The sequence below is a fragment of the Corvus cornix genome, chromosome 1 (genome assembly GCF_000738735.6).
Source record: "Corvus cornix cornix isolate S_Up_H32 chromosome 1, ASM73873v5, whole genome shotgun sequence".
NCBI lineage: Eukaryota > Metazoa > Chordata > Aves > Passeriformes > Corvidae > Corvus > Corvus cornix.
Genome location: NC_046332.1, coordinates 54747192 through 54768316, shown reverse-complemented (window position 1 = coordinate 54768316; position 21125 = coordinate 54747192). Strand labels below are relative to the sequence as shown.

General features: G+C 39.5%; 2 protein-coding genes across 3 annotated transcripts in view; one reads left to right on the top strand and one right to left on the bottom strand.

Annotated features, from left to right (window-relative positions):
* Nucleotides 1-12558, top strand: part of RB1 (RB transcriptional corepressor 1) — a 71267-nt gene extending 58709 nt beyond the window's left edge. Inside the window, exons 18-27 of the mRNA XM_039567567.1 lie at nucleotides 4358-4476; nucleotides 4864-5009; nucleotides 5704-5849; nucleotides 6397-6501; nucleotides 7540-7653; nucleotides 7738-7904; nucleotides 8767-8797; nucleotides 9119-9264; nucleotides 9517-9566; nucleotides 10552-12558. Coding sequence (XP_039423501.1) covers nucleotides 4358-4476; nucleotides 4864-5009; nucleotides 5704-5849; nucleotides 6397-6501; nucleotides 7540-7653; nucleotides 7738-7904; nucleotides 8767-8797; nucleotides 9119-9264; nucleotides 9517-9566; nucleotides 10552-10625 — 1098 coding nt within the window. The 3' untranslated portion in view covers nucleotides 10626-12558. The remainder of the gene's footprint in view (nucleotides 1-4357; nucleotides 4477-4863; nucleotides 5010-5703; nucleotides 5850-6396; nucleotides 6502-7539; nucleotides 7654-7737; nucleotides 7905-8766; nucleotides 8798-9118; nucleotides 9265-9516; nucleotides 9567-10551) is intronic.
* Nucleotides 12559-13597: 1039 nt separating this feature from the next.
* The window catches only part of RCBTB2 (RCC1 and BTB domain containing protein 2), a 32447-nt gene continuing 24919 nt past the window's right edge, over nucleotides 13598-21125 (bottom strand). For both annotated transcript variants that reach the window (XM_010400440.4, XM_010400439.4), the window contains 2 exons: nucleotides 20538-20668; nucleotides 13598-17262 (listed from right to left, as the gene is read on the bottom strand). In XM_010400440.4, coding sequence (XP_010398742.2) covers nucleotides 17122-17262; nucleotides 20538-20668 — 272 coding nt within the window. In that variant the 3' untranslated portion in view covers nucleotides 13598-17121. The remainder of the gene's footprint in view (nucleotides 17263-20537; nucleotides 20669-21125) is intronic.

Sequence of the window (21125 nt, the reverse complement as noted above, 5' to 3'; positions counted from 1 at the left end):
GCCCAAGGCGGGGAAAAAAAAAAAAACCCCACCCAAGGGACCTTGGCATTGAGATACATACGTAGTTAAGTGCTAAACACTGCATTAAAATTTAATGTGAACAGATAACTACATCCTGAAAATTTATTAGGAAATTATTGCCAAATAAAAATATAAAGCATATAGAAAGCAAAGACAAAAGCAGTTTTTTTATTAGTGAACTACTAATAGCACTGCTTAGAGTAAAGCTGCTCAGGGCTTTTCCTCTGTAGTCTGTGGAGTACATCCAAACCCCAGGGTAGCTCTTCCCCATATTTAAGGATTTAGTTTTTGGGGTTTTTTTTAATCTTTTAATGGAAACCAAAGTGCAATTAAGCATGTAGTTGGGATAGAGCCAATACAAAGATTGGGAAGCCGGGAAGCACCTGTGCATCCTGTAGTTTCACTGTAGCCAAATAAAGAGTACCAAATAAGAATTTCAGCCTGTTTTGTCCATAAAAGGAGCTTTCAGATGGGGAAAAATCACTGCAGATGCTTGTGATGGAGGCATTGCTGCAGGGAAGCATCCTGCAAAGCCACTCTTAACAAAGCCCCACTTAATTCACGGAGTTTAGCCATGGAGAGTTAGTTAGCCCCTGGGTACTGTGAGAGGGAACTGAGTCAAATTTTACTCTTATTCTTCATTCTGATGCCAGTGGCCTTTTGACCCTGAGAAGTTTTAAGTCTTCACTGCTTTCTTGCTTTTTGCACTAATAAAATGGAAGTTCTGTAGCCATCACAGGGAAGTCTTAAACAAAAAGCAGCATTTTGCTTAATTAGTGAAATTTATTCTGTGGCTGCATCTAGTAATATTAATCACTTATTGAGCATTAAATTAAAATAAAAATTGCTAATCTCCTTTCATGTTAAAGGCATGCAGTGGAGGTGACCTGTTCACCTGTTAAGTGCTGCTTAAAAGCTTTAAAAAGCAGTATGAAATTAGTAAAAGATAGCATGAGTAACATCGCTTTAGAAACGAGTTCCTGATAAATATTCCTATTCGATTAAACTGGACCTGGGGGTTAAAGTTCTTTTGTGACTATTACTTAGAGGACTGGTAATTGCCTGGTTAATGATGCTGTATTTCTGTCATATGAGTGTTGAGTGTCAAATAATGGGACTGAAGCTGAAGTTTGCCCTGATGAGCTTGAAAACGCCCTGCAAGCTGCAGAATGTGCTTTGAATTCATGGTGTAGAAGTGTTTTTCATGTTTAAGTATGAAGAAAGGAGACATGGCTGTAATTAAACCCATCAGTTTTGCAGCATAAGGGGTAGTTGCACTTGAGAAAACCTATCTCTTTGTGTTTCTACATTGTGGCACACAGGTTTTTTTTGTGAGGTATCAGTCTTGTCAGTGCAGCACCTGCTTCTCCAACTACGTGGCCATGCATTTGGAAGGGTACCCGTGGGAGTGGTAGGGGTCCCTGGGGAAAGAGCACAGGGGGATGCACCTAAAAGTCTGAGAGGAGGGTGGAAGTGGTGATCAACAAAACACCCACTTTAAATGTCACCAGGTCTGAAAGCTAAACAATCTCTTTCTGCTCGTGCAGCCACAGGGCTGACAAGTTTGTGCAGCCAGCACAGGTGACAAGGCTTTGCCCAGGGACACGCATTGAATGGCGCTCTCTCACACCCTGCCATTGCTGGTGCTGGCAGCACTGCACTGCTGGGGCCAGCTGGGTTGTAGGACCCTGTTTGTCTTGCCACCTTTTTAACCACAGCATCAATTAGCGTTTGTGGGAACCAAAAGAGATGTGTTGGACTCACTGCATCTTGCTGTTGGGGCTCTATGGGTAGATGTTTCTACACAAAGAATATCTTCTTGCTGAATGTAGCTCATCTAACTGATGGAAAACAGCAGTTAGTTTTGTACATTCCTGTCAGATAAAAGTCCACGTGCCAATCAGGTTATGGGATATGTTGTTGTCAGTAAATGCACAACATCTTGTACTTTGTCTCCTGCTTTTTTCTACTCTGCTCCCAGCCTTTGTGGTGTGGCTGCCCTGTCTGTTCTTACTGCTTGTTCTGGCTCTGTTTGTGATTCTCTGCGGAGCAGACTTAAATCTGGGTTTGCTTTCTCTGTTAACTTTCTGATGGTTTGATTGACTTATGTGGAGGCTGACTGATTGGTGAGGCTGGCAGGTAGAAGAGGAGTGGAAATGACACAGAAGTAGGCAGATCCCTTCTGTGTGTAGCAAATGGCTGTGTCCCCCATACCTTATTTAATGGAATCACACTCAGAATAGTGCGAGCAGAATTGGAGCAAGGGTGAGAGAGGACCTGGAGCTGTTGGTCTCAAGTGCTAACTCAAGAATAATAACTTTTGCTTGTCTTTCTAGACCTCTCATTCCCTTTTATCAACCCCTTTTCATCCTTCATTAAAAACAATACTTTTCCAGTCATTAATCGCTAAAATGTGAAATGAATGAGGCAGGGTTCACTCCCAGTCAAGATATCTCAGCAATGACTGCTTTGGGAAAGGAATTTGGATTCTTCAGAGCAAAGTGAAGTGGTGGTGAGAATAATAAAAAAGGAAGAGGCCAAGTGCCCAGAAGAATGAGAAATGGAAAAGGTCACGTGCCTGCATTTCCAGCAAGGGCAGCACTGAGAGACACAAGCGAGAAGTGTGTGCACTCCTAAATGGAGGGAAAAGTGAAACCAGCCCAAGAGCTGAAGTAATTAAAAATGATGGAGAAATAACTATGTGGTTACTAATCAGTAACTGATGTTTTTTTCTGCTGTGGATGAAACAGCTCCAGTATTGCCAAAATGACAATTTAAAAATTGCAGTGTGAAAAATTGTAAATCTCATCACTCTCATCTTGTCACTCTGAATTTTTATTTGATGCACTTCAAAAAAAAAAGTGTTCTTTTTTTGGAAATAAGTCTAAATAAGGAATATCTTAATGCTAGTTTTAATTCTAGTAAATCTAGTCTAGTTTTAATAGGCCATTTCTTATTGCCTTAGCCAGGTGATCCTTCATGCTTTACATGCATGCTGTGCTCCTCTTCATAGCTACAGATTTGTCATCTGTGCCAGTGCATTTTAATACTAAAAATGTGCATTTGGAGGATCAAACAGACCATAAATCATCGGACAGTGCATTGTGCACAGAGCAATGTGCTGACAGATTTTACTGCTGTCTTTTGGGGAGATCATTTGAGGAAAATGCTGCATGTCTGGTTTTGCCCACTTCATCCTGAGTCTTATGGACGCTGCTTCCCCCACCTCCCACTCTCAAGAAGGCACATATTTGCTATTCAAATGTTCCTCTGTTGTTTCAGGAGTTCTGATGCTGCAACATTGAGAGGCAACATTGTACTCAAGGATGAGTCTCCTGTTTAAAGAATATAAAACAAACAGAAGCCATCAACACTGTGCTTTCAAAGTTATTTAGAAATATGGATATTTTCCAGTGCAGTTTTGCTGTCTCAGCATAATTCTACACTCTGTGTGACTCGCAAGCAGGCTGAGATTTTGTTTCTGCAAGACTGCTGTTTATTACTAATGTCAGCAGATGGCCAGTGTGGTTTCAGCCAGAACCTTCTCCATTCCATTTACATTCCCTCTGCATCACCTCCTACCTCGAGCTCTCAGTCTCAGATGTATTCCGAAGGACTTGGTTAAAGGACTGATAGTTAGCCTCAAACCAAAATAGGGTTTGCTTTGGGCCATGAGGGCAGAGACTTAATGTATCCAGAGTCAGTCTAACTCTTTCCAGCGGTGGCTCTGGAACATGATACTGCAGAGACTAAATAGTCCCCAGTGCAGTTAAGTGACTGTGGTTTATGTATTATCAAATATAAAATATTGGGTAGATGTTGTAGCAGAAATGGATTGACAGTAGGTACAGCAGTAACTTTCAGTCACCAATGGGTTGAGGTTTCCTTTAGCTGTTTTTTGGTGGGTGTTGTTGGTTGGTTGGTTTGGTTTTGAGGTTTTTTGGGTTTGGGAGGATTTTTTGTTTGTATTGTGTTGTGTTTTTTGAAATGTGTCCTTTCATGTGTTTTCTTGTGTTAATTTCTTTTCGGAAATTACTTCAATAGGATGTAGTGAGGGACTCTAGAATACAACTAATACAACTGTCTCAAATCTGTAGTTAACCTGTATCTAATAGACTGCTGTTGAAACAGGAAAAAAAAGTGTTTTAAGTATTTAATAGCTCAAAGTTAAATGGTTAAAATTTATCTTGCCAAGTATGAGTGTTCTTAAGTACTTCAAAGCTTTAATCTTCTGTTGAGGTTCACATTTTGGAGGTTGGTTTTAGAGAAGGAACAAAATTCCTTCAGAGTGGTGGTCTATTCTTAGTGTAATGAAGGATTCCTGTAATTTTTCTAGGGGTCGCCTCTGTTTGATCTTATCAAGCAGTCAAAAGAGCGAGAAGGTCAAGCTGATCAGCCTGAACCCACTTCTACTCTCAATATGCCTCTCCAGCATAACCACACTGCTGCAGACCTGTAAGTGAATGCCTGAGGTCTAGGAAAATGTGAAGTTGATATTACCCTTAATATTCAAATCCACCTGTATTCTGTTTTCCTACTTGTTAGGCTTGGCACTTAAGATTTGTTAAACCACTGTATTTGCAGATATTTATTATACATAAAACATTTAAATCAAATGCTGAAATATATTTTCCCCAGCCCTATCAAACTTGTAATTGTAAACTGTTACGTTGCTTGCCTAGGAATAAATAAGTCCCTGCATCAAATGTTGGGGATAACAGGTCACAATAGCAATTCCTTTCTTCTAATGGGGAAGAAGGAAGAGTTCCTGCAAATATTATTCATCTAGAATTGTTCCTTTATCCTGCGATGTTAAGTGCTTAATATGTGTTGAACCTCCAGCTATCTTTCTCCTGTGAAATCTCCTAAGAAGAAAGCATCTGGACCTCCTCTAAGTGCTGCTTCCACTCCAGATGTTCAGCCTGCTGTGATCCCCCAAACACAGAAACCACAGAAATCTACCTCCCTCTCTCTGTTCTACAAGAAAGGTTTGTTCCTTCTGCATGTGCTGACATTGCAAAGTTCTCTCTTGCTTTTATCCTTTTTGGGTTTTGGCACTCAGCATTTCTGAAAAGTTCATTGTAGGATCTGTAATGAACACCATGCAAACCTCTGGGAGAAAGGGCAGAATGGTGCCAACAGGTGGTTACTGTGTGCACTCTGCCCACTGTGAGTTTGAATTAAAAACTTACCTATCCTGGCTGTAAGAATGTCCATATGGGCTCAGAGAGCTCTGCCTTAGCGTCCTTTTCCCGGCAGTGACCATAAAGAGATGTCTTGCGAAGCTGAACAACTGGGCAGGCATGGATGGTGCTTCCCCTAAATGCTTTCCCAAGCTTTGACTTTGTCCAGCTGGGGTGGGTTTTGAACTTTTTGTGGCTGTGTCTGCTTAGTAACTCTCAGCAGATTCATGTTTCAGGTGCTTGTTCAGACTCTTTTTGAATTGGCATAGACACACATGTGCAGCATTGTTTGGTGTGGCCTTCTATGTGTCCACTCTCTCATGTGAAAACCTTTTCCATTTATTTTGAACTTGGCTTCTACTGCCTTCCCTTGATGTGTGGTAGATTTTTTTTGTTGGAGATGGTGAACAGTCCAATGCTGTCCCTCCTCAATTGCACTCCCTTCATTTTGTATGCTCCTGTTACAACAATTTCAGTTTATTTTTCTTTGTTTCTGAAGTGTATCTACTGGCCTATCGTCGACTCCACACCCTGTTCCTTCACCTTCTCTCCGAACATCCTGACCTGGAACCCTTAATCTGGACCCTCTTCCAGCACACCCTGCAAAATGAGTATGAGCTAATGAGAGACAGGCACCTGGACCAGGTAACATGAACAAAAAAGTTTAAAAAGGCTCTCCTGAACAAAATGTTCCTTGTATGTTCTTCAGCCATTAGAAATTGTACTCTGAGTTTCTATTAATCTATTGATCACTGAAAGGAGGACTTAATTTAGACTGAAATCTGTCATCTCAGTTTTTTAAGCACTGGCAATTATTTAATACGGCACCTTCAAATACCATTTTCAGCTATCTTCAAAATAATGATGAGAGACCACAATTTCTAATAATTTACATTAAAATATAGTGATTTTCTTGGGAAAACAACATGTGTGGCTGATAAATATTTTGTTATTCTACCCTAAAACTGCAGCATGTGGTATTGAGAAGATACTGTCAGCTCCAGTTAGTTGTTTGTCACATAGAAATGGAGGTAGCAGTAGCTGACTTATGTTCTGGAAGTTCTTATGAAGTTGAGTTGGCTGCTAGTTTATAGAGCACAATCCGTAATAGAAAGCTTATTTCTTAACTTGAAATGAAGAAGCTGAATTAATTTTCTGCATTTTCAGTTGTCTTGTCTTGTTTCTTTAATAGATCATGATGTGTTCCATGTATGGCATATGCAAAGTGAAGAATGTAGATCTTCGATTTAAAATAATAGTTTCAGCATACAAGGAGCTTTGCAACACAAATCAAGAGGTATGGAAGTTCTTAAATGTTACTCCTCCATAAAAATCTTACAAACTAATTATTTTCCTCTGAAATCAAAATAAAACAAACTACACTTGGACATACAAAAGAAAACTTCTGCTGCACTGCATCTCCATTTTATGGAGGAGAAAACTGACTAATACTAAGTATCTCTTTTAAACATCTTGCATAAATAGTTTGGTAACTCTCCTCAGAAAACAAATTTCTTTCCATCTTTTGAAAGATACTAAAAAAAGGTTTATGATTCTGTTTGGAGTCTAGATAAAAATTTTCTGTCTAGAGCTAATAGGACTTTCAAAACCAACCCAAGTTCCTTTATGACTTGTCTAACTTCCATGGAGCATTAAGGGAAGAGAAGCAGATGACTTTCTAGTGAAGCTTTCAATAGAAACATGGTTTGATACCTAGTAGAGATGTATGGCTATATATCAAACAGCTGTGTATGTATTAAAGTTGCAGGCTTAATTCTAACATGAAGAAGTTCCTTTCTTCACAGGAGTTTTAATGTACTGAAATTTTTGCACAGCACAGTAATGAAATCAATAGAAAAACCCTCACCGGTTAATGGAACTGTAGCATCCTTTCAGTAGCAGAATTTCTCACAGTGTATTTGTGGATCTTGGCTAAACTCCAGCTATTGTCTCCAAGCCTAGAGAACTATTTTATCCCCGTCAGGTCAGTAATGAGTTTTTTAGCCTTCCAAGGCACGCACAGTAGTCTAGACTTTTTGACACGTGTGTGTGAAAGCAAATTGTTCTTAAATTTGGAAAATGTTAGAACCTGTGTTCCCACCAAGGGGCTGTGCCAGTTAATGAAGTAGGTGCTTGTACTGGTGCTCATACATGTTTGGAAAAGTCCCCAACAGTTCAGAGAAGTTACAATGGCTTGCATACAACCCATGTGCTATCCTAGCTCTTAATCTAACACAGACTTTGAGTGACTTTATGAGTCTGTCAAATGTAAAATTATCGTTCCGGGGTTTTTTTGTTTTTTTAAATCTGTGTATGATTTTCTCACCCTACGCAGACTTTCAAACGTGTTCTTATCCGTGAAGAACAGTATGACTCCATCATAGTCTTTTACAACTTAGTGTTTATGCAGAAGCTGAAAACAAACATTTTGCAGTATGCTTCCAGCAGGGTAAGCCATTAGCTCTGTTCCTTATTCAACAGACTAGAAATATACAGGCAATAAATCCTTATGATAATTTTATTATTTTTATAGCCTCCCACTCTGTCACCTATCCCACATATTCCTCGCAGTCCTTACCAGTTTTCCAACTCTCCTCGGCGTGTTCCTGCTGGCAATAACATCTACATCTCACCTCTGAAGAGCCCATACAAATTCTCTGATGGGTTTCAGTCACCCACAAAGATGACTCCAAGGTCTAGGTACGTTGTTGACAAGTACTTCTTTGACTAAATTTAAGGTATTTGAGGGATTTTAGTGGAAGAAAATTGGAAAACCTGCACAATCTAGTTTGTCAGCAGTCTGTGGCTAGCATGCAATTTCTGGTTAATAGTTTTTGTCCTGCATTTGGAATCTTTATTCATCATTCAATGCTTTTCTGTTGTGCTCAAGGAATTTTTTTGTTGGTTGTTTTTTTTCTTTTTTTTTTTTTTTACCTCCCACTTAAGAGGAGTTTCCTCACCTGGTTGCTTAAATGTTGTTGGCTTTGACCCTGCATCACTCCCAAAAAACACAGATGAGCTTTGTCAGCATGTTTAAAGGGAAAATACTTTTTTGCACAAAATGTTCATTTAGCTGGCTGAACAGAACATTTTAAACTGTTGGTTTTAGTTCTTAGCAGATGAGGATGACAGCAAATGTACCAGTTTCCAGTGGCTTTTCAGGCTAGGATCAAGTGAGTCCCACTGTGCACAGAAGTTTAAATGTTATTGTGTATTTTAGGTTGATTAGCAAACACCTAAAGGTAAAGATAAGAGGATGATAGTCTGGGTACCCAGCACTGAAGGGTCTTCCTGCTCCTACGGGACAGACTATGGGGGCCTCTGATTCTTTCAAGCCACAATTTCATTTCTGTCTGTGTGATTCAGTTCATTTGGTGATTCAGCATTCACTGGCTCAAAGAGAAATGTCTCAACACAGTAAAGCACAGTATGGATTTGCACTGTTAATGCAGAGAGGGAGAGAGGAAGAGACCTTGTTAATGCGTTGTGCTAACCTGTGCAAATTAGTGGATGCTTCTGTTATTGTAAAATGTAGCTTCAACTTTTCTTCTTCATTTGGCAGAATTTTGGTGTCAATTGGAGAATCATTTGGGGTGAGTTTTAACATTTTCAATGTCTGGTCTTAAATGCATATAACTTTTGGAGGAATGGGATAGCCTGCTCACATCTCTAGAGCTGGCCAGTGAGTGTGTCTGCTTTAATATAGTAATTATAGGGAAGTTCTGTTAACTCCTTTCAAATATCCAGACTTAATTTTTAAAATGTGTTGCGTTTTATTGTAGTTGCTTTGGCACAAGATAAGAGTTCTTAAAACTCCAGTGTTTTAGAACTTCTAATTTTTTGTGGATCATCTGGAAGTTGGAGTGGTTTCAGGATTTATTGGCAATTCTTTCCCTATTTTCTTGTCACTTCAGACTTCTGAAAAGTTTCAAAAAATAAACCAGATGTTGTGCAACAGTGAGTGCCAGCTGAAGCGCAGTGCAGAAGTAGGTGCTGCTGCCCCGAAGCCACTGAAGAGGCTGCGCTTTGATATAGAGGGGCAAGATGAGGCAGATGGAAGGTGAGAGATTGTCCTGGTCTTTTCAGAGATCTTGCATATATTTGATTCCCAGGGTCTTCATCCTAACTTCTTCCTGATATCCTATCTTGTGTTAATTCATGAGGTTTAGCAGCTGTATCAAAGAGAGATGGAAGCATGAAGCCCCTCAGTTACATGCTTCGATGTCAGAAGTCACTCCCCTTGATTTAAAGTTTAGGTTACGAGGGTAAAAAGTTGTTCTTATTAACTTAACCTTATGCTTTCTGTCTGCAGCAAACACCTACCCCAGGAGTCCAAGTTCCAACAAAAGCTTGCAGAAATGAGTGAGTATTACTTTTCTCATAATCTGCACAGCACTGAGTGCCTTGGGCCCGCCCAGATGAAAACACTGCTCAACACCAATGTGATTTGGGTAGCTTGCTTAGCTTTTGTACATGCTGCATTTAATCTTGAAAATGCAGATTACAAAATGGAAATTTATGTACACAGGAAAACCATATATAGTGGTTTTGTTGCTTTGCTGTCTTTTATATTGAAACGTCTGAGACTGCTTTTTTCTTCTACTGTGGGTCAGCATTTCTTTCAGATCTTATGGGATCACTTTTCTGTTTCAAAATGAAACTCAAATCTAGCTCATAAAAAGCAAAACGGCCCCAACCCCCACATCTGAGTTGTATTTTCCACTCATGTAAAGGAGCACACTTGGCCTGGCCAGGCATTCTTACTCTATGGCAGAATCTGAGCTCTGCAGCTGAGCAGATTTGCCCATTAAAAACTCTTACCTTGCTCATCAAAATAGGTATGAGTGGGGATCCAGGCACCTCTCCTTTATTTTAAGATAGGGAAAATGTTTCAGTGTTTACTTATGGCAGAGGTTAAGAAGCAGAGTTCTGTCTCATGTCCAGTGGTGTTAGTGTGTGCCACTGGGGGGAAAAGGCATTCCTGGGCAGGCTGTCTCAGGGATGTGGGCAGTGCTCAGCCCACAGCATCTGCCTGGCTACAAGGCGAGATTCCCGGTGTGACACAAACCATCTGCCCTCCTTGAGGATGGAAACAGACACAGTGAGGGGACAGGGACAATGAGAACTGGAGTGAACAGGTGGAATGAATTTCGTAAGATCTGTAAGATGGAGCAAGAACGGCTGAAACAATCCAAAATTAGGTGTTTATCCTATAATGAGCGATTTGGTTCGTTTACAATAGAATGTACTTCTATTCCTTGTGTCATTACAAATTTTCCCAATAATCAGTCTGAAGTAATTATGAAGAAAATACCTCATTCTTTTTGTTTGTTGGGTTTTTTTGTAGCATCTACTCGAACAAGAATGCAAAAGCAGAAGCTCAATGATGGAAATGATACCTCAGCCAGTGAAGAAAAGTGAGATTCTTCCTCAGGACAAGGGGCTGCACCGCTGGCCCTCTTAAGATTGTTTCTGTTTTACAGCCTTCATTAATAGAGTTGCTTTTTTAGTTGCTTTTAATTCCAAACTGCTAGTTGAAAGCATTTGTACTTTTTAAATTGTTAAATGTTTTCCATGATACTTTGTCTTATGATGTAGCATACATACAATGTAAGCCACTGAATTTAATTTATATTTTTTTTGAGGATTTTTAAAGTCTTGGAAAGTGTCTGAATTTCCTGTTGCAGCATTACTGATTTAAGCCAGTTCAGTCTTGTTGGATTGATTTTTTTATGTCTGAAGATTAAATGTTAGCTAGAATGATTTGAAATGCACTAATTTTGTTTCTTAGATTTGATTTTTAGATTTTCATCACTTGAAAATTTTGAAAATGGTGGGCCACTTACTGCAAAGATTTCTGTCTCTGGTCATAATTAGCACATCAAATTCCCATGAAATTAAACTGCAGAGCAGCTGGGGGCCTTGCAGAGTCGGGGCCTCACCTCAGGAGTACAACCTGAATTCAAAGTGAACTCATTTTGCAGCCTTACTACTGAAACCAACACTTGGCATTTTGTAGTTTTGCTTCCCCAGCTCTCACCCCACTGTCACTTCAGAGGGGCAGGTACACTGTCCCTCAGTTTGAATTTCATGGAATGTGAATCCCACAGAGATTCACCCCAGAATCCTACAGAGAATCTTCCCAGAAGCTGAAGTTTCTTCCCATATGCAGAGTAATTGATGTGCCCTTTCCTATCGTGGGAAATCTCAAGTATTTTAAAAAAAGCAAAACCAAACAAAACAACAAACCCAAACCATACCTGGTACACACAAGATTTCAAAATTCTAATGATGTAGAATTTTCTTGATTTCTTTGAATTTCCACCTAACTGTAGCCAAGCCAAACAGCTTGAGAAACAGCTGGAAGCTGAGTGTCTCCAGCTGGGTTCCAGGTAAGGGTAGCCTGCTCTCTAAAAGCACAGGGCATCTCCCATTGGCCTTACTGCAGCATCTGCAAATACCTGAACGTGGTAAACCCACGTTGGGAAAATCAATCTGCCTTACTTCACTGAAAAGGCAGTTAATTGAGCAACTTGTGAATTTTGCAACTAGCAAAAAAACCCAAACAAAACCATCCAATACTTTTTTCATCTTTTGTGTTTGTAAGTTATTGATTCAGATACTGGAACTTTCCTTGCCACAACAAAGTTTTGTAAAATACCCAATTAACAAAAGCACATGTTTTATTTACAATGGATTAAAACATAAGCAAATAAATTGTCTTGCTTTAAAATTACCCATTTTTATTAAATTTAACTTTTGCAGCTACTTAAATTAGGAACGGGTACAGTAGAAAAGCATGGTGTTCATGACACAAATGTTTTAAACCAACATCTTCCAGGTAGCTTATTTACAGATTGCTTAGCTGATCCTAGAATACTTATAGTAGGAAGTTTTTTAAAGATCCATTCTTGTGTTAATTCAAAGCTAACCCTAGAGCTACTAAAAATTACATGAGCAGCAAACTGATTGTAAATTAATTTTAAAATACTATTGAGGGTTTTTTTAGACTCAGTATGGCTTCAATTTTCCTACTGAAAAATGTACAGAAGTTTCCAGACTTCCATAAGTACCTTATGTTTATTTTCTCACTTTTTGCAGTTTTACAGACAGGATATATGTTAACATTGGGGTACACTGACTGTAAGCTCTGTTACAGCAGTCAAGACTCTTCCTTTGGCTAGAGGGATGATACAGTCCAGTATCTAAACAGCTTCATTATTTCTTTACTGTGACAATGTATTTTTTTTTTTTGTTCAAACAGACTGAAGGCTTTACATAAAATGTACCATATTATTTTATACAACTAATCAGTTTCTCTCCTTTCAAGATAAATAAAATAGCTTTTAAAGGATTTATAGTCAGTAATTTTCTTATATTCATATGGTATCTATGCAAATAAATGTGTATTGAAACTAATGGCTTTTTATTAGATATGGAAATCTTACTGTGTTTTACAGCACTCTTCTTAGAGTGAGACCTTGCTGTACTAAAAATGGCCTGGAAAATTGAAACTGTTCCAGGAAAAAAGAAAATTAGGAATCACAGCAGAAGTTGGACACAAACTACGATGGCCATTTTAGGTGCTTAACAACAAGCAGCTGTTCCTGTAGAAAGCCTAAGCCCTGGGTGTAAGATGAGGTCAGGTAAATTGCATCCTGGAAAGGCCTGTTCTATCCACTCGTGCTTAAGGGACTTTAATCTATTGGTTTGGCTGTGTAGCCATCTGAAGGTGGATGAGCTGACTCCCAGCCTCTTAATTTGATGTTTTATACCTTAAGATCTTCCTGCTGTCCACTGTTTCCAAATGCTGTTTGTTCTTATATGTCATAGGAATTTATTTCTTCCTCACTGCCTTTGCCTTCTTTGCAAGTGAAGAATTTTGTGCTTAGGTAGTGCTTGTGCAGAGGGGCTGCACTAAACAGCAGGTGCCTCACAGGTACTGGGACAGCTGCAGGGAATGTGTAAACGCACAATTTCAGGTACAGGAGTGGCTGCAGGAAGACACCTGTATCAAATGTGAAGCAGCTGGAGAAGATTATGGCTGTGTGATACCAGTGCACAGTACAAGCTGAAATATTTTAAAATGTAACAAGCTGGTCATAATGTGCATTTGCTTAAGAAATGATGATTGGTGTTCTGAGGACCATTTTATTAATAGCAATGTATTAAGTCACTAATAAGGCATAAGGGCATTGATACACTTGAGCAAATTCTCCAGCTTACAAATGTGTTATCTGGTGACAGTGATTTCCTGAAGAACACAAATAACCTTTAAAGTACCTCTGTGAAATATTAATCTGGTTTACTTTTCTCCCACACACAGTTAACTCAGTCTAGAAGCATCAAATTTTCTTCATTTTTACTGAAAAGAAAGGAAAAAATCCCACTCGTACTGTTTTAAATATTATGACATTTTTATTAATGGTCTATTAAACCGGGTAAGTTTGTAAAGAAACAAAAAATCATTTATGTTCAGGCTGTAAACTTTCTACATCATTGGGTGGTAGCCAATGAATCCTGCCTCTATGGGGCAAATAAATGCTTTGTTTTACAAGGAAAGCCCAGGGACATTGTTCAGATCATATAAAAACAGCAGTTTACATAGTTACCAAGCATTGTAACAAAACTCTACAGGTGTGTACTAGATGACAATGCAGTGCTGGCTTTTAGCTTCAGTAACTTAGGAGAACCTATAAATGACCCTACCCATCTAATTTCTTTGTCTCTCCAGACTCCTTTCTGGAAAGTGGAACATTGCTCTTTATTTAAACCCCAGACACAGTTTATGCTTGACCATATTTTCACTTTTTAATAAATACCTTTTGCCTGTGGTATCCTAAAACAGAACAATACTTTATTAAGTATTTAACCTGCAAGATCCACAAACAAGGTGGTTGCAGACTATCTCACAACAGTAAAATGCATCCCTAATTTCTTCTGAAATGTCCCATGGTTGGGTTTCAAGCACATATTTACATCCATGCACCCTCATTTAACCACCTAAGCCAGTTAGGACTTTTTTTTTGACCATTGACCTGAAAATGCATGCAACGAAAATTAAAAAACTAAATAAATAAATGTTTCTATGAATGTAACACTATTACATCCAGGTCAGCTGACACAGAATAAAAGCCAATGCTGACACACTGGATCTTTAGACTCACCCTCACTCAGTCCAGAGATGCCTTTTCTCAAAATTACAGGCTTTGTCAATTATTCTGAAAGTGCAAGTAGGCTTTAATGTGTATGGTTAGTTGGAAGTTATGAGCAGCAAGGAAATAAATTGGGAAAAAAATGGCACTTGGTTATATTAAGCCAAAAATGCCTTGTTCCAAGCAGCATGCCATCTCAGCTGCAGTAACTGTTCAACTACTTTATGAACTTGAGGCAATACTGGAGAGTGGTGTCCCTCTCCAGTGCTATCATTCCATGCAGTAGTGCCTCCAGGGAGCCAGATAAGGTTTCTTATCAGATGTTGAGTCAAAAACCCCTCATCATTTCACATTTATAGTTTTTTGTTTGATTCTTTTGAATAAAACAGAAATGTGTGGAGAGACCTTTTGTACCACATGCTGTAGGAAAGCTGGAGTGACCACTGACAAGCCAGTACCAGGGGTGTAGGTGCCCAGCTGGTTCCATTTCCCAAGTGAGACTGGATGTGTGCCAGTGTGATGCCATCGGAGCGTGACAGGGGCTGGTGCCAGCTGCTGCCCCAAGGCTGGGATGTGGTTGTACACCCTCATTCCATGGACTGCTACTCTTAAGGAAATGCTGGCAGGTGAATCTGGCATCCCAGGCTTAACCAGCGATATGCAGCCTTGGCTGACATAGAATTCCTCGTGTCCATGCTTTGGTATGACCAGGGCTGGGCTAGAGCACACAGGGTTTGTGGTAAAGCTGTGCCCTACCAGGACTCTGTTTTACTGTCTGCAGTAACCTCTATCTGGGTGCTGGTGTCAAGTGCTTCTCAACACAAACTTACCAAAACTCATCTCCTCCCCCAGGAACGTTGTGGTTTTGATGAATCTGCATTATGTACTGGAAAGGTTTTGACCACTTCTGTTTGAATACAAAATACTGACACAGCTGCTAAGAACAGCCTTAATGCTGCTGGAGGAAGTCGTACTCATCACTGAGGGGGTGGCAGAATGTGCTTGTTAGCAGTAGATGATCCAGTATATTTCTAGTGAGAGTCTGAGGCAAATGTCTCAAACACAAGTAAATGTTTACCACAGCATTTTCCAAAATATTTGCTCATCACCCTCCTCCTAAGTAAATTCTGCTGCCTGTGTGCTTCACCTTTCCACTCACACCCACAGGGTCTGGGGTGAAGGGGGAGGGCACTACTCACTACTGCTTTTCTGCTCCTTTTCTTCCTACTCTTCCTCAAAGAACAGGATTGTTTGAGAAATGAGCCTCCAATATAGTAAGGAACAGCTATTTCTACCTTAGACATGAGGATGTGATAATTTAAGGGAATTAAGTTCTTAGCGACCACATTTGAGGATTAGAAAAAGTCATTGAAGGATGCTGTGGCACAGCAGGGACCTGCAGAAAGGTTGCATGACTACTTATATAATTAGTGTACTGAGCCTGGCATCTAGCTTTTTGTCTTTCCCATAAAATACTGCAAAAGGCACTTGAAGTCACTTCACGCAGTCAGAACTTTAAGAGAAATTCTCAGGGTGAATTCATAGTTACCTGTTAGAAAATTCAAGTAAATGCTCCATGAGCTCCTCCCCACCTTCTGTAATGGGGCAGACCCCCCTCCGTGCAGCACTGGATGGGGTTTTCACCTTACCTCGCTGCAGCCAGTTAGAAATGAAGCATCTCCTCTACCTTAGCCACCGATGATCAGTGCTGGGAGAGAGGCGTATCCAGAGGGCACCTCCTCTCTCCTGAACAGCCCTGAAAGGAAAGTGGTATGGGCACCTCGCAGCTCTGACCACAGGAGAATCTGAAACGCTGTATTTGGACAAGGTGCCTTTATCACCATCTGGAATATAGTGTCAGTTCACTCTTATGAATTCAATTAATTTGAAGTTACCACTTCAAAATCACCCTTTTCTCCATTTTTCTGAAGTTGATCTGTCTGAGAGATAGTAAGACAGGAATAAATAAGCCTCAAGCAGAACTTCCTTTTTTTGAAATCTTGTTTGGGTTTGTAACTAGGTGGTTTTCTTAGTAGCAAAACTCACAGCATGACAATTCACATCCAGACAAACTTGGTGAGTGCTTCCATTGGGGTGCCAGGGACCATGCCTGGTATAATGGAAAGGGAGATTCTTTTCATTCTGGCTAAAATATGAGACAGGTGCTGGGAACTCAGAAGTGTAATACCCTGCTGAAGCTCCTCATAAATAAACTCCAAACAACCACCAAGTGAGACATATCCTCCTACAAATCAAAAAGCCTCTCACCCTAAAGAACTTATGTTGTTTTACCACACGTCCAGAAAAACAAGTTTGTATCTTCACTGAATTATAACCAGACAAAAAGAAGCCCACTATGGCATATTAACTGAGTTTTGAGACAAAAGGACACCATGGAAGTTTTAGCAGCAAACAGGTCACTGTCCCATAAAATCCAAACACAGACTGTTTAAAAAAAATTTAAAAATTAGACAGACTAGATAATGACAAGCTTAGTTTGCTTGAGAGGGAAAGGGTAGTTACTACATTAGATTTTTGTGTTAAATTCTGGCTGTTGGCAATCAACAGTCACCACACACCTACACTGTAGCCGTCCTTACAAAGCCAACATGTTAGTGGACTTCCACACACTCCCTAAGCTGATGGACACCAAGACTTTCCTTCCAAAGCATTGCACATTCTGACCATGGAGAAGTTCTCCAAAGGAGAAGTATTTCCAGGAAGGAAGAGGACACGCTCTTCAGCTTGGTAGTAGTCAGACCTCAATTTCGGAATGCTCCCACTCTGCTGGCTTTGCTAATGAAGTTTTTCAGGAGGTCATGGTCCATTTCTGCAAAGCCTTGAGTTTGTGTAACAACAGTCAAATGGTTTATGCAAAATCTGAAGCAAAATTCTTCCAAGTCCTAGGAACAAATTGGAGTAATTTGTAACATGAATGATTGATAAATCCATTAACATTATTATTTTGTTTCAAATCTGTCATTTACTTAGCAGAGAATATACCAGATTGTTCACCCTTTTCTGATCCTTTTGATGAGATCCCAAATGACAGGATGAAATTTGTTCATACAAACTACTCAATAAAGCCAACTTGAAAAAACAGGAGTAGCCACCTAAATCAACTCTAGAACTCCATCACATTTACTAGAACTTATTACACATTCATTAGAAAAGTTATTAGTGGGTGAAACCATCAACTTGCCCCACACAGAACTACTAGAGCATCAATAACTCCTTTCTTTTCCTCCCTGCACTGCATTCAGTAGCGATCCTGTGAAAAATAGCAGATATCCTAGTCATGCTGGAAATAAAAACAAAATATGATGCAAAATGCGATGATGCTTGCTGAACACAAACAGCATGTTAGGATACACGTGTCTTTCATGGCAAACCTAGGAATTGTATCCCTCTGTCTAATGGGATTCCTGGATAGCACAAAAGGTTCTGTCTTGTTCTGGTCTCACTGTAAGAGTACACTCAGCTATTCAGCACAGAATGGGTACAAGCCATACAACCACAACTGCACACCACAGATTTTTCCCACTCAAACTCCTCACAACAGTGGCAATCCTTCTGTCCATACACTGGGTCAGTCTCCTTTAGTTGGGTCCTCTGCAACAACTTGCTCTGAAGGAAAATTCATTACCTTCTGCAGCCAGAGCCAGAGCCAGCAGCAAGGAAGTCAGAATTGATCCATAAACTATAAACTCTTCAAGGGTTACAGCAAAAAGAGTAACCCATGCCAATTTAATTCTATGTTAACTACACAAACATTGTAGCCTGGGATTAATAGTAGGAAGATACTCAGAAGACTACCTGTGCATTTCCTTTTGAAACCTTTTCCTTAGATTCCATGTTTCAAGATCTAATTAAAGCTTTAAATGAAGCACAAAATATCCTTAAAGAAGATATATGCTATAGGAAGTATCTCTCATCAACTACTGGGAAAGTAGAAACGGAATGAGAATAGCAGAAGCAAAAAACCAGAGGAAATAAAAAACATAAACAATCAAAGACAGTGACAGCTTAAGTTCCAGCAGACTTCTGAAATGGTACCGTCAGAACCTGAGCTGCTTTACAGTCAATGTGTGAACTTTTATGCTAACTAAAATGAACAGCACTTGCCTTTTCTGGTGCTGGTATGAAGAGGACCGACCATAGATTACAGAGAATCCTGGTCACTCATTTTGCAGTTTCAAGAAATACTGTCTTTTTTATTCTGTTTTATAGAAGATGATTAGTCTAAAATTTGCTACAGAGTATATGAGAAATATGCTTTAAAGTAACTTGTAGCTGCAACTCTTTGTATTTTCTGAAGATAGGAAAAAATATTTTCAAGCATTTTAAATCCTAACAATGCATACAGTAGTCAAGTCAGTCTTCATTTAATTTGAAATGTGAATGGCATATCACACACCACTATAATCTTTCACTTGCAGTCTTCACATTTATTGACAAAAAAAATTGAATTCTATCTTTTCAAACTTCCAAAATATGAGGCCTCTTTCATAATCCTTCTTTCGACAGTTTTCTACTGAAGTCCTGACACACTGCAAGTGGTTCTCAAAACAGGAGTTACTATATTAATATAGTACACTGGAAGATCCTTAGCCAGAGGCTATCCCCATGTCTTTGATAAAGAAATCTTTGCTGCATTCCCCCAAAGCCATTCTACTCCATCCCTTTCTGAGCTGTGGGTGTAGGGAGGAGGGCAACAATGCACTCCCGAGTTTGGCACATGCTGCAGCCAGGGCAGGTGAACCAATTCATCATCTGACAATTGTGTTAAACTGTAACATGTTTTGAAAGAGTAAAATACTGAATCACAGAAGGAAGATAACACATATTTAGTTATCCAGCCAATCCCTTTTACTATGTCTCAGTCATTATGAACTCTGGTACTTTGTCCAGACTAGGTTTACTACTTGACAACACACATAAACATATCTTTAACTACTCTTTAACTACTTCACCAGATGCAGATCAACTAAAAATACTTCTGCTTTGAAGAGTTCAAAAATGTTGAAAAGCTTGTATGAGGAGAAACTACAGAATAAAATTTTAATGAAAAATCTGCTGTTAAGAGAACCAAATCATTGGGTCATGCCTTCCTGTAGAGTCTTCCCTGCTATGCTGGGCTTGTACCAGCACAGCACACTGAAAGCACAGCTCGTCTTTGCCCCAGCTGTTCATGCCCTCTGTTTCTGACACCTGGGTTACAAATGCCTTGTAACTGGCAGCTGGTGATCTTAGTATCTACTAATCCCTTGTTATCCCCTTTCAATGGACAGAACTCACCGACTTCCAGCCTCCCCTTTGCAACTCCTGCACAAAATTATCTCCTATAGTTTGCTGTCTCCATACAGCACTGACTTTTGCAACATTTTTAACTCAGTGTTTGTTTCAGTCTCTTCCTTCTACTTGCCTCCCACACCTGAAAGGTATTTATAACAATGTCCCCTATGACTAAAATACATAAGCAGACTTTTTGAATAATAAAACCCACCACATAGTTACTTCCACAATCATCACAGCACTAAGAAGATGAGAAAAGGAAAATATCTTTGAAAGTATTTGTTTACCCAAAAAGCACTGCCAACAAGCTGAGTGCTAGTGACACATTCCACAATCAAGGGTGGACCACAGGATATGGGGATGACAGGATATGGGGAGAATATTAACAATAGGTGATTTGTTGTATGTCAGCACAATTCATTGAAAACAATACTGCAAAATGGATTTTTTTATATAAGCACAAGTGTAAATATGCAAGGACTTTATACGTAAATTTTCCCACTGCCTGTAAAAGTCAGTACCAGAGTGACTGTACCAGACACTGGCAGACAAAATGAGTGGGTGAGGAACTCAGGGACTGAAAGGGCAAAATCCAAAGGCAGAGATGTAAATGGCAGTGAGAAATTTGCATGCCACACAACAAAGCAGGAAGCAGATTAAGAACCCTGACTCACAGGTGCAAGCCAAAAGACCAGGAAGAAAACACTAGTAACTGGGGGTTTTTCAATTTTTATTTTACAGCTTAAAAAGGGGAAAACAAATATCTGGAAAGCCAGAAAGGGAAATTACAGTAATCATGCCTTACCAGTTAAATACAGTCATGTTTACATTAGGCAGCTTAATTTCTCAGAAAACAACTGCTTACCTGAAGAGAAGTTCTTACCTGAGCTTCGTACTTGACAGCAGCAGAAAGAAGAGCAATGGCATTCTCTTCACAAATGCCTTGTTTGATCGTTTGCTGGCAAAGCTTTTTCAGTCTGTTTTCTCTATACAGTGTTGCCAAATCTAGCAGCCCTGTGAAAATTCATACAGCTTTAACTATTGTGGTGCAAAATATACAAGTGTCTCTTCAAATTAATCAACTACCCTTTTGTTTTAGGCTGAATTAATCAAAGACTTGCTCTGGTTTTTTCTCTAGCTGATGTGTGCATTTTTTAAGGTCCCCTACAGATGTATCAAAAAAGGAACCATTGTATTACTATGCAAGTGTTCTGTTCTCTTGTTCCCATTCTGGACATCAATTACATCCTCTTAAATTCATGCAGGGAAGAGCTCCCTTTTCGTTCAGGAACAAAAATCGCTATAGCTACTCAAACAAGAAAAGTTTCAGGATGGCATTAGTGCCTTTCTAAATAAAAGAAAGCTCTTTATAAGAGCAACAATGAGCTCTTTTTGAAAACTTTGCATCTTTGATCTCACTGCATGCCCACCACTCATTCTCCTTGGGCATGTTTCCTGCTACTGCATCCTT